Source organism: Heptranchias perlo, chromosome 1, assembly GCF_035084215.1.
Source record: "Heptranchias perlo isolate sHepPer1 chromosome 1, sHepPer1.hap1, whole genome shotgun sequence".
NCBI classification, from domain to species: domain Eukaryota; kingdom Metazoa; phylum Chordata; class Chondrichthyes; order Hexanchiformes; family Hexanchidae; genus Heptranchias; species Heptranchias perlo.
The window spans coordinates 74,292,980-74,306,108 of NC_090325.1; the positions used below are offsets into that span (position 1 = coordinate 74,292,980).

Sequence of the window (13,129 nt, forward strand, 5' to 3'; positions counted from 1 at the left end):
AGAATTGCTTGCTGCATGAAGTGATCCTTTTAAATAAAATAATATTAGCCCTCTCAACCAACAACAGCAGTAGAACAAGGCAAACATTTACCATGACAAAACAGAAGTAGCTTCTCCCATTCCAGGTAATAGCTACCTCTTAAAGAAACACATTTTATTAACAGTTCTGCAACAGTCTTATCCTAGTATGTCCCTGATAAACAAAAACACAAGGGGGGCAGATTTTGGGTGTCCACCCAGCGGATTGTACTGTGGGCAGAAAACAGTCGCGCCAGGGCAGCCACTGGTTCCGGGCCGACACAGTATCAGGTAGGAAGAGGGGGGGGGGGGCGGGATCCATTCTTGGTGGGGAAAGAACCCGGTGCACAGTGACCCAGATTGTTTTTGTGGAGCCCAGAAGAGCACTCCTGGCCCCATTAAAAAAAGTTAAAACTTACCTCCTGGGCTTCTCTTCAGCTGGACCGCCAGCTGAAGCTGGATGGAGCATGCATGGCCAGTTGAGTCCTAAAATGACAATAGGGGCCCTAGGTATGGTCTAGGACCCTGATTTGCATATTTAAAGGGCCTACCGCTTGACTCCGGTGGGCGCTCCAGCCGCCCAGTGGTAGGCCCTTGGTAAAATAGCATCGGCTACACTGTCATCAGAAACGGGATGATCGGTCATACCCCAACACATCGGCCGCATTGTCAGTTTGAACGGGACAGTAAGTCACATCCCACCATTTTTGGGGCGCTACCACCCCCATTTCTGCCTGGCAGGCAGCCTGAAAATCTCCCCCAAAAACAAAAATAAAGCATGAAAGAAGGATAGGCCATTGGACATCAACCCACTTCTTCAATAGACTATAAATTGGACTCCATCCATTTTATTCACCTGAAAGCTCTGCAAAATTTTCTCCAAAAACAATCAAGTAAAATTCCAGACTACCTATTAACCTTCACGTTTTCACTTTTCAAAGCTCGCCAGTTGCTTTTCACAGATGACAACTATATGATCCCAGGAGCAAAGGAACCACTGTGTCCTGTGGAGTGTTTGATTATCTCTGTCTATACTTTTCCCTATAGCTGTCAATCCCGTTGCTGACCAGATGTTTATCCACCTTTTTCTGGAATTAATTGACATAGCATTAACTGCTTTTGCTGGCAATCTGTTCCACACATCCACAACTCTGAGGGGGTGTTTTCTTTAAACTCTAGCCTCAATTGAGGCTTGTTCATTTGTATCCTCTAGTTTTACACTCTCAGTCTAAGTTAAATAGCCTGTATATGTCAAGATTATGTATCTCCCAGTATTTTAAAGAACTGGATCATATCTACTTTCAATTTTTTTCTGCAATTTAAACAAGTTCCACTCAGTGATAATAAACAATCATTATTTTTCTCAGAGAGAAATATTTTAAAATGGATTCATGTGTGTGGTTTCCCCATCAACGGTCCAACTCTCACATCTAGGTAAGCTGAGAATGTTAATCAAAAATATCTCGGAGCTTAATCTATGCTCCAGAACCATTCCCACTCAGTATAGTCAGTGGAGCAGCCACTGTAAGACATTCAGGTGACCAAAATCACTCATGCTTTTAAAATTGTGATTTTGAAAACCTAAATGTAAATTTCTTCTTCCCTTCCATCATTTTCCCCCTTCGCACCTATTTTATCCAGGAGCTCTTGCTGTGGTACACTTTCATCCCTGCCTGCAGCCCTTGTTTGCCTTGTTCATGTGCCTAATCTTCATGTGTGAGGCCTAGGTAACAAGTACCATTAGGCTATTTTCTCATGAAAGGCATCACAGCTGACTCCAATCTTGCCCTCACCCAATGACCACACAAAAGTAACTTGCAACAAGAACCACTGGATAGCGATCAGGAGTGGAAACACTAACTGATTTTCCCCTCTCCCTAGTGCAGGATTGCTGAGCCCAAATTGTATCTTTGTTGAAATGAGATAACTCAACGCAGACCAGGAATATAACCTAGGTCTTTCTGGTCTATATGGTTTAGTACCACACCATGCAGTGCATTCATACAATAACCTAGAAATTGTTTCACGCTGGCTTGCCAGCATGAACTGGGCGCAGGAAATGATCCCAGCGCCGGAATGGGTAGGCCTGAAGCACAACCAATATTGGGCTTCAGGCCTACTGGGTGATTGGGAGAAAGGGGGGAAGCAAACGGGAGGGAGCAGTCAATGGTCTTCGGCACTGCGGTGGACCTGGGAGGAGCACTTCTGCTCCTTCCAGGTCCACATTCAGGAAAGTTTTTTTTTTAAAAAAGCGTACCTTTTTGGTGGCAGCCTCCAGTGGTTCCTTTAAGGACCGCTGGTTAGGCCGCAAGTAGACCGCACTGGCTACATTCAGGGCAGCCCAATTTTGCAAAGGGCCTAATTTTTGTTTCAGGTACGGGACCTGGATGCCTCTTTTTCTGCTTTTACCAATATGGCGGGTGGCACACACCCAGCACATAATGAGGATGTGTACACCCCACCCCCCGCACGTCATATTGGATGCTTAGGCACCCGTTTTTGCTTGAATAACAGCGTGGCACCATCAAATTTCAAGGCCGCTGTCATCAACGGCAGCATGATTTTATGAAATCCTCAAACTGAAGGCTCCCTTTGCAATCACTGATATTTTTAATGCCACTCTCTATATTCCAGCAACTGCAAAATGTATTTTGGAATAGCCTGAAAATGAAATGAAGCTATGTTCTTAATATGATAGTAGCAATAGCTATATCACAGAGAATTTCTTTAATAGAAACATGGCAAGATGAGCAAATCTTTGCTTTTATCCAATTGTTTTCATTAAGAAAATATTTCATAATGCACAGGACATTAATTGAAAAAAAATCAGATTAACTGACACGATGGACCACACTATAAAATATGTGGTAATTACAGAAACAAATGTAGAATGCAGTATCTGAAGGGCACCAGTTAAAATTCTTGCCCATATCCATAAGAAGTCTATATTGTTTGGAAATGGAATGCAATATGTCCATAACACTCTGGGGGTTAAATTGGATAATCCCCGAAAACGGACGTGGGGATCACGGTACGTGATTAACCCGCGCCCATTCACTACGATGCAGGCAGTTTTAATGATTGCTGCATGCAGCCAGCACTACCTGCGGTGTTTATTGGCTGCACGCATCAGCAGGGGTTCCGATATCGCAAGTGACTAGTGCTACTTAAAGGCAGCTTGCACCTCTTAAAGGGGGGGTGCAGTGTGGCTGATGGAATTGGTGTCAGGAAGTGGATTGTTTTGGAAGACGTTTTTGTGAAGATGGCTCAACCTGTGAGGGAACGTACACCAAGGTTTTCTGATAATGCAATGGAGACCTTGGTGCAAGAGGTGGAAAGAAGGAAGGACAGCCTGTATCCACACAGGGGCAGGAGGCCCATCAGACATATGCTCAGGAGGAAGTAATGTCGGAGGCCAATGCCAGGAACATAGCTGCAAGAACGTGGATGTTGTGCAGGAAAAAGGTCAATGATATGACACGAGTTATCAAGGTGAGTGAGTTCAATCTTCAAATGGCATATCCTACCAACTGCACCACTAGTCTCATCCACTGCTCAGTTCACTACACCTCCCCATCACCCACCTACCAACAATCTCTATCAATCAATACTCAACCCTTTAATTCATATGCTTTGCATCAACCTCACACATTTAGCACTGTTGCAAGTTTCACACCCACAACTCACAGCTATTCAACCATGACAGCTACATCACTCAGACATCTTGCAGGACACTCACTGCGTGCCTAAACATTTTAACTTCTTTGGAGGAGACCGTGCTGGCCATCATGGGAAAGAGTATCGCTGAGGCCATGGCCCTGGGCAGCGCTGGAGGGATCGATAAGAGGGTCTCTGCATAGCTAATCCTCCTCTCTTTCCACTTCTCCTTCATCCCACAATCTTTTCTGACTCACAAGCTGCAGATGGTGTAAGCACGCACTTCTTACTTTCTCCTCTCCCCTCACCACAACCCAACCCCTGTACCTTTTTCATTTCAGATACCAAAGAACTCCAACCTTCCCAGTCAAGAAGGCAGTGATGATGGAGCGACACCATTACTCGATCTTACACTCGCAGCCACCAGCTCAGAGACTGACACTGCGTGTACTTTAGAGGCCAGGTTAGAGGAGGGATCCGCACGTAGAGAGACACTGGGCACAGGTGCGCAGGAGCCAAGGAGGGGGGAAAGGATACCGCAGGTGCCAGCTTGCTGGAGGGAGAGATCGCACACTAGATCTGCTGCAAAGGATTCAGATAAGGGCTTCGATGGCCCAGGCTACAGAAGGCGGCTGATGAGCATACACAACCAAATGCTTGATGCACTGGAAAACCTGCAAGAAAGCCTGCGCACAGCGTCAAGGGGCATGGAGGATCCAGCTTCAACTTGGCACAGGGCTTTGCGTAGAGCTAGAAGCCCATCTTTTCCCACAAGTGCCTGATGACTGATTTCACAGCTTCCATCAAAGGACTGACTATTGCCTTGGAAGCTCAGACTGTTGCCATCGTGGCTCTGGGTGCCACTATTGAAAGGGGCTTCCAGGGCATCATAGCAGTCCAGCAATCTGTTCTTCGGCAGATCACCAGGATTGCTGATGCAATGCCCCGGGGGAGGGGTAGTGCCTCCATGGACCAGGAACCCGCTGTCCTCTCTCAAGATGATGGCATTCCTGCTCCCACCCCTGCCACTCCTTGCTGTTGCCTGTCAGTGAACCAGCCCAGACAGATGGTGAAGTCTGAAACCAGGCCTTCTCGGCCCAGAACTGCTCGAGGTTGTCCTCCAAGGCCATCTGAAGTCTCCTCAATTGAAGGTCAGCAGCCTTCCAACACCCATGCTCCAGCCACTGGGGAAGCACATCGTAGGAGCGCTAGGAAAGGTAAAGGTACTAGGGGAATGCACAAGGGTGAATAGTTTCATTTTGTTTGCATTATGTAATGAGTGAATTTATAAATGTGGATTTGAATTTGCATTTTGTGGTGGTTTTTATTTCTGCGGCGAGCTGAAGGAGGAACTAATGTGTAATCATAAAGAGGACGATGTGCTGGTCAGTGAGAGAGGAAAGGTAAGGAGTGTAGTAGGACTGTTGGTGAATGGGGAGGTATAGTCGAGGTTACTGGTATTGCTCATTAATAATTTGATCATGAAGAGCCCTGGCAGAAATGGGCCTGTTTAAGTTGTAGCCTCCCTTCCTCTTCATCCACTGCCTCCTCCTCCTCCGCCACTTGCCTGACAAGGCCTGTTACCTCATGGTGGCGAGGTTGTGCAGCTTGCAGTATACTACCACAAATCTTGATACCCGCTCAGCTGAATACTGCAATGCTCCTCAAGAGGGGTCCAGGCAGCGGAAGCGTAACTTGAGGATGCCAATGGTATGCTCCTTGCAGCAGCATGGTTCTCATTGTAGGCCTGCTGTGCACATGTGCATGGGTTTCTTAACAGATTCGTGAGCCATGATATGAGGGGATAACTCTTGTTGCCCAGTTGCCAGTCTTTGACTTGCCGTGCTGGTTGAAATACAGGTGGAACAGAGGACTGCCGCAGAATGAAAGAATCATGATCGCTGCCAGGATAGCGGGCATTTACCTGCATGATGCACTGCCTGTGGTCACACACCAACTGCACATTGAGAGAGTGGTATCTTTTTCCGTTGATAAATATGGCCATCTTCAGATGAGGAGCACGCAAGGCAATGTGCATGCAGTCAATGGCACCCTGCACCATGGGGAAGCCTGCATTCCATACAAAACCTGTGCTCGCTCCTCCTGTCTCTGGCAAGAGGGAATGAGATGAATGTATTTCTCACTGTATAGCGAGCCTCAGTGACCTCCCCTATAGAGCAGCGCACTGCAAAGAGCGAGATGTTGCTTATATCTCCAGCTGCAGCCTGAAAGGAGCCAGAGGCATAAAAATTAAGCGCCATGGTTACCTTGATAGCCACAAACAATGCTGCCATTGCCCTGCTTTGGGGCTGCAGTTGTAGCTGCAGCAGTTGACAAATCTCAGTCATGACCTCTTTTGTGAACCGAAGATGTCTGATGCACTGGGTGTTGCTGAAGTTGAGGTATAAGAATTGCTCCCTGAAGATCTTCCACAGATATGGCCTCCTGCTGAGTGCCCTGCTCCTCCTCCTCCCTCTTCTATCAGTTTGTCCTGCTCTGTGTGGCCTCTTCTCCCATTCTCCCAGACATGTTCAATTCCCAGAAGAACTCCAACAGGCTACCCATGTCTGGGAGCAACTTCTTTCAGCACAGTATTTTAAATGACACAAAAAGTACTGCAAGACCACTCACTTAAACTTTAGCCAGGTATAGGAAACCTCCAAAAATGCATCCAATTGCACCAGCAGCCAGAAGAAATAATCCAGCAATTAACCTGTAAGTACCTCATGATCCCTTTAAATAGCACTGGTGGAGGGTCCTTTATGCCATTTAACGTCGTGTTCAGCTGTGTGAGGTTGGAGTTTGGAGTTCCAAAATTTCATTGATTGCTTCTAATCAGCATTGCGCACTGATTTGCATCACCTACTCTACATGCTGCCGGCAGTCGTTTGGCCCGCACGTGCAAACCCCTTTACCAAGATGGTGTTCTGCACACTTCTCATCGGAAGTGTGCACGCACATCTCAGACCCCATTTTAGAGTCTCAGGTGCCCATGTCACGCCTAAAAAATTGGGCGCTACATGGTCCAATTTAACCCCCCCCTCTGTATATTATGTTGCATTATGTAGAAAGAATAACTTTAAACCTAGTTTAGATTGCTAATGATGTTTGGACAAGCTCTTAATGTAGCAAAATACAGATTATGGAACCAGAGCTATGTATAAACATAACAAATCATATCTCACTTTTCACAAAAGATTGCTGTTGACTGCTAAATGATCAATCACTACCTTTCTTTCACCCTTGTTGCATCACACCAGAATGCTGCAGTGAATATTTCTGAATGTCCCAGTTCTAAATAATGTGTTAAGACATGAATTAAGAAATTACTGATCAAGGTAAAAGTGATATTGTGACAGCACTTGCACAATTTTAATTTTAAAACAGTCACAAGTGAACATCTGTATCTGTTGAACATGATATGAAATAGAAGTTCCAGATGACAGTTAAATTGTGATTTTTATGACAAATTTCTATGTGGGTTATATAACTATTTCAATTACATCTTGATCACAACTATAACTATTAATGAGGCCAGTCAACCAACTGTTATTATTATAGGCAATGTGAATTGCATATAATGTGAATAATTTCAAGTATCAGACTAGCTGTTCACACTAAGTCAAGCAGTAGAGGAGATGAAAGAACATCAATACACTGGGAAGGTGAGAATGAGTAAAGATTTATATTGGTAGTGCACTAATCACTGATAAATATTTACCCACAGAACACCTTTCATTTCTTTTTCTTTCTAAATTTTAGTTGCTTTGAAGATTTCCTACAGGGGTCCTTCTCAAAGCCCTATTTGTAGCCATTTTCAGCAGCCCCAACTGAAATAGACATGCTGCAGTGAACTAAGACGCAAGGATTTCTTTGTAATACATCCACTCCCCAGCAATGGGGGCAATGTTTAAGGACCCTTCACAAATCTATTGTGGGCTAGCCGGCTATTTTTCTCAGCCTCCGCTTGAGTAATTGCTAAACACCAACTCCTAACGTAATGGAGTGGATGTAAAGTAAAGGGGTCCCATGTACCAAAGATAAAAAAAAGTGTTCAAAAATAAGATCCCAAAATCTTATCTTATATATACACATCATGTTTCAACTTTCTGCTCTGCTTAATCTGAATTATTTTACATTTATATAAGACTATAATAATTTACATCAATAATTTATGTTTAGAGAAAACCTTTAAAGCAAACAAATTGTACTCACCTCAAGGATATGCTCTGCCTGTTGCTCTCGGTCTAGTTTTCGTGATGTTGTCGTAATCAACCCTGCAAATCCAAACAGATCCATTACAGAATCTCTGTAAAGATTCCCATCCAGACATTATTGTGTATGATAAATAAGTACCAATTAATGTTTAAGATTAATTTGACAGTTTTAGTGTCAGAAATTTCTATATGGAGTGAAAGCAATAAAATATAGCTGAAAAGAAATAAAACCGGACAGTCAACATTTTCAGGATTTTTAAAACTAATGAGTATTCTGATTTCACGTACATATTAGATCCAAGTTGTCTCAATCACCTTTATATGAGGCAAGATGTACTCCATTCAGACTTCCATTCAGCTTAATTGTTACAAACTCTGATGGAACATTTCCTACATTTTCCAACTTTCGCTAATGTAAAATCATACGAGCAGCGCACAGCCATGTTTCTGATATGCGCTCCTGGTAGGCAGGGCTTCCTGCCTGGAGCACAATGCGGACAGTATTGTTAAAATTAAATAGTTTGGCATCATTGGTGGATCACTATTTAAGTTATCTGAAGAGAAGGTAGCGCTGTATTTTATCAGAATATTTTAAACTATTTTGAAGAGCAGTTCACAAGTAAAGCTCTTAAAATTAGCTTCTTTTGATGTACTACTGAGACTTGTCAACTAATCCACAAACTCCTTTACTTCCATATATATATATATCTATATCTATATCTATATATATATATTATATATATGTATACACGCACATTATGTGGAGTCTGCCATTTTCACGAAGGTTATCATTCATTAATTTCCTATTGTCTTAGCAAACGAATGTTAAACTCAGTACCTAGCAAATGCAAACTCACAAAATAAACGTTTCCTTCAGTGCAAATAGAAAATATGTTTTTCAAATAACAAACTTTATACAAATATCCAAACAGCACTGTAAATTAACTCATCCTCTAAACACATACACACTAACAAAAATAAAATTTAAATCTATTACACTAAATAACCTGAGGGCATAATCTATGTAACTGAAAGATTCCTAGTTTGTTGCCATTTAAATGTTTTAGACAGCACATTTTAACAGTAAAGCATACCAAAACAATGAAGTGGAGCTGCCATCAGAAACTAAGCAATTTGAGTGTTCGCAACCAGCACAAATATTCAAATGTAATCTTTGCCCTTCAAGTATTCCGTTTCATCAGCTGTACAAACATACATGTCATGAAATCCAAAAACCATGGATCAGTGTACAAATTTCATACTTGGAATGAACAGGACGAGGTCTGTCCGAAGCCAGTCATCACAATAGGAACATAAGTTTTCTTCACAAGCAAGTAAAATGGCTGCAGAAACATTTCCTGTGCGCGGCTCCATTTTAGTAGTTACTCTATTTTACTATCAGATTAAATATTCACAAATTCAACAAGTCTATTGAGAATCTGATCACCATATTTCATTCTGTGACACCTCTTCAATGAAGTAATACAATAGCCTTTTATTAGCCTTTAAAAATCAGTCGCAAGCAAAGATCAACTTAAATACTTCAAATGTAACTTGTTTAAAGTTACAAATACAATTCTATTAAACTATATGTTTGGTTCCTTTATTTGCAAATTCATGCACATTGTAATAGTTCTGAATGAAAGACACTGGCATTGGTTAGCAACCACTAATCTATGGCTTCACATACCACAGAGGCAAAGCTAAATAAGGCATTCTTAAGTCTGGGAACAGAAGAGGCCCATTTTGGGGAACAGCAGTGATACAGATTAGTTTATAGAAGAAAATTCTTGCTGTAGAGCCAGGATGCAGTCCTATGGCAGAAAAACAAAAACTGCCCCTTTTAACAGCATAATTAAAAAGTATGTCATTAAGTCCTACTGTAAAGATTACTGAAAATGGTAGTGATTCATGAATATTCTGATTTAATGTTAGTGGAATTGAGCATCAATTGAAAATTATAATTCTTCCCCAGTTGTTTGGCATTTCATGGATTAAATTAAGGCGTTTGCACCCCCCCCCCCACCTTAATCTTCAGCTTTGGAATATTCTATAGTCTGGCAGCAAATTTTCATTATATTCAACTTCAATTTTGGAGATTAAAACTGTCTACATATTTGTTTGGTTTTTCAAAGTCAGCCACAAAAATTTCACTTAAACATATCCCTGAAAATAACTCAAACCTAAGTTTCCCCAAGAGGCAACATTTCATTAAATAAACAGGCCAGCAAAATGTAAGCAGTCTAGAGGCAATGCATTTTGAAAGTTTTGCTGTCACACACGTAAGTTAAGCTGCTATAGAAAAGGTGCTGAACTCCAGGAATGCAGGGTTGATAGGAGAACAAAAGGGTTGGTGAGAAGGGGGTGTACAATGGTAATCCTCCATTGTTATGTCTGCTCATCCATGGTTTGTCATGTAACTTAAAATTGCAGTAATCACTGAACTATGTATGTATGGACAACAATGGAAAAATGGCATTTTGATGCAATTAATGGTTTTCATAAGGATTTAGATAAGTTATGAAATTAGAAAGATAAATAGCAAATTAAATTTAATACTAACAAATATAAAGTATTGCACATTAGGTGAAAAAGTGAGTGACATGGGTACACAAAGAACAGAATTAGAATAGGGAGACTCAGAAAGAGATCTGGAAGTAAAAGCAGACTAATCACTTGCAGTGTCAAAATGATGTGGGGTAACAATTAAAATGAACCAAACAGAACGTTTGGGTACATAACAAGAACAGTGGAGTAAAAGTCTACAGATGTTATGCTAAGATTTATAACGCATTGGCAGAGCACACTTAGAGTGCTATGTACAACTTTGGTCACTGCGCTTCAAATGGGACATACATTGAAGAGGGTGCAAAGAAGAGCAAAGAATGATGCCGAGCCTTAAGGATGAGCTATAAGGAAAGATAAGAGAAGCTGGGTAGACTTTAACTTTTGGGTGGATCGCCGACTGGTGGAGTGCGGCAGGAGACCTGGGTCATTTCGATGGGGGGAGTGCGCGGGGGGCAGCGGCTCACATTATTCTTGTGGAGCCCGGAGAAACACTCCTGATCCCCCAAAAAATTAATTTTAAACTTACCTATTTGGTGCCTTTTCTGCTGTGTCACCCGGTACAACTGGGCAGAGCATTCACGGAGCACATTGCACCCCGTTGTCCGTCAAAATTGCAATCAGAGTCCTATGTACGTCTTAGAGCCTCAATATGCATATTAAAAGGCCCTACCGCCCAAAACAGGTGAGCAATCCAACCACCCAGCAGAAGGCCCCTTTGAGGGTGGAGGCAGCTAGAGAACCCGCATCCACCATTTTCAGCCACTACTGTCCCATTTATGCCAGGCGGCCCAAGTTAAAATTTATCCCGCTTAATTTCCATAGTCTAAAGAGAAGATTACGAGGGAACATCATCGAGGTATATAAAGTACCATTAGGTGACATAAATAAGCTGAATCCAGAATATTGCTTAGATAAGTCAGAGTAGTAGTACCAGAAGAAATAAATTTATATTAGTTAAAAAATAAATTTAAAACAGACATTAAAAATAAAAGTTACTTACTCAAAGGAATAATCTACCAGGTAAATTAAGAGTCAAAATATTTGGGAACACTTAAATTGCAGTTGGATTCTAAGCTGGGTGAAGTGGAATTCTAGGCTGGGTGAGGTAGGATACTAGAGGGATGAACTTCGATGCCCATTTGACCTTTCGTCATTCTTGATTTTTTGTCTTATGTTTATACAAGAAAGTTTGATAGGCTATTGGATCTGACTCTCTTAGGTAGAACTCTGCAAGACTGCAGCCTAGAAGTTATTGGTAAATTTCTAGACTTGTATGAGCAATGCCTGTAATGTTATCTTGGTGCACATAAAATACTTGCTAAAGGTCAACCATCCGTAGAATCATTAAATATTTATGGTTTTGTCTTTGTGGCAAATGGTGAACTCTACATATGCTATCAAAAGAAGCTTTAAGTTAAATGATCTTTTCATAAACAAACTGAAAATATGATACTGAGATCACAAATAAACCTTGAATTACAAAATATACCCAATCGAATCTTCACTGACAGTACTCCATAAATTCTGCTATGCTATCAGAGGGAATTCAAAGTTGTGTCTCAAGACATGTCAACAGATCCTACAATTGAAACATCTTCCATGTAGATATTCCTAAACCCAGATATCAATATTATAAAGGTATTATGTATAAAGGTCTAAATTTGACAAACTGTTAACAGTAAAATTTTAATATCAACAATTTACAGTTCTTTATAACTTGGGTTAAGGCATAAAATAGACCAAAGTTGTTCATAGGATGTTTGTAGCAATTAAACCTTAAATGACAGAACATCTCAAACAAGATGGTACGTAGAGTAAACGTAACCCACACCAATGCAATATATCCAGCTATAAAAACGTCAATGAAGGTGAGGAAATGTAAAAATGGAATATTCTTGCGACTGGGTCCATGTGTAAGAATCATAGTTATATAAATAGGTGCTGAATCCAATAAACTCCCGCATCTACAGCTGTCTGCAATTAGTTTTGTGGATAATCAATCAACCATTTATTTACATAAGACTTCAATACTATCTGCCTGAGGCAGAAATAATTTTGTGTATTATTATGGCCGTCTGTTAGACTGGGATTTGCCCATCAGCACAACAACATGTATAAAACAGAAGCCCAGACTAGTAAATTACTCAATACTGTAGCAGCAAAAAAATTGGCTAGATTAGCAAAGCAATACCGATGGGAAAAACAAATAAATTAACCATCTGGAATTACTTTATCTTAACATAAAGGACATCTTATACTAAGCAATAAAGTGGCAATCCTTTAACATTGCAAATTGTCAGATTCACAGATATGCAAATCTGATATTGGTAAATTCATCATATAAGCCAATCTTCATTAAGACCCAGTTTGTTTCCTTCAATCACTACTCCTGTAGCCATTCTAGTTATACATGACTTCAGCTATAACACCACGCCGATTTTATTTATTGCTGCTCAAATATAAGTCATAACTTTTAGTGGCATGACTTTTTTTTTAAAACTTATTTTCTCTCTCCTTATCCTGGTCAGATCTGAAGTGATATGAGGAAAGGGAGAGTATCTGTAGTTCTCTCTATAGATACTCACTACTTTAGCCACAATTCAGAAAATAAAGACTCTCATCTGTAACACAATTTTGTTTGTTATAAAGTAGGATTAAAGTGTTTACAA

General features: G+C 41.1%; 1 protein-coding gene across 4 annotated transcripts in view; it reads right to left on the bottom strand.

Moving 5' to 3' along the window:
• Positions 1-13,129, bottom strand: part of fat1a (FAT atypical cadherin 1a) — a 177,771-nt gene that overhangs the window by 81,287 nt on the left and 83,355 nt on the right. For all 4 annotated transcript variants that reach the window (XM_067986812.1, XM_067986807.1, XM_067986800.1 and 1 more), the window contains exon 3: positions 7,891-7,952. In XM_067986812.1, coding sequence (XP_067842913.1) covers positions 7,891-7,952 — 62 coding nt within the window. The remainder of the gene's footprint in view (positions 1-7,890; positions 7,953-13,129) is intronic.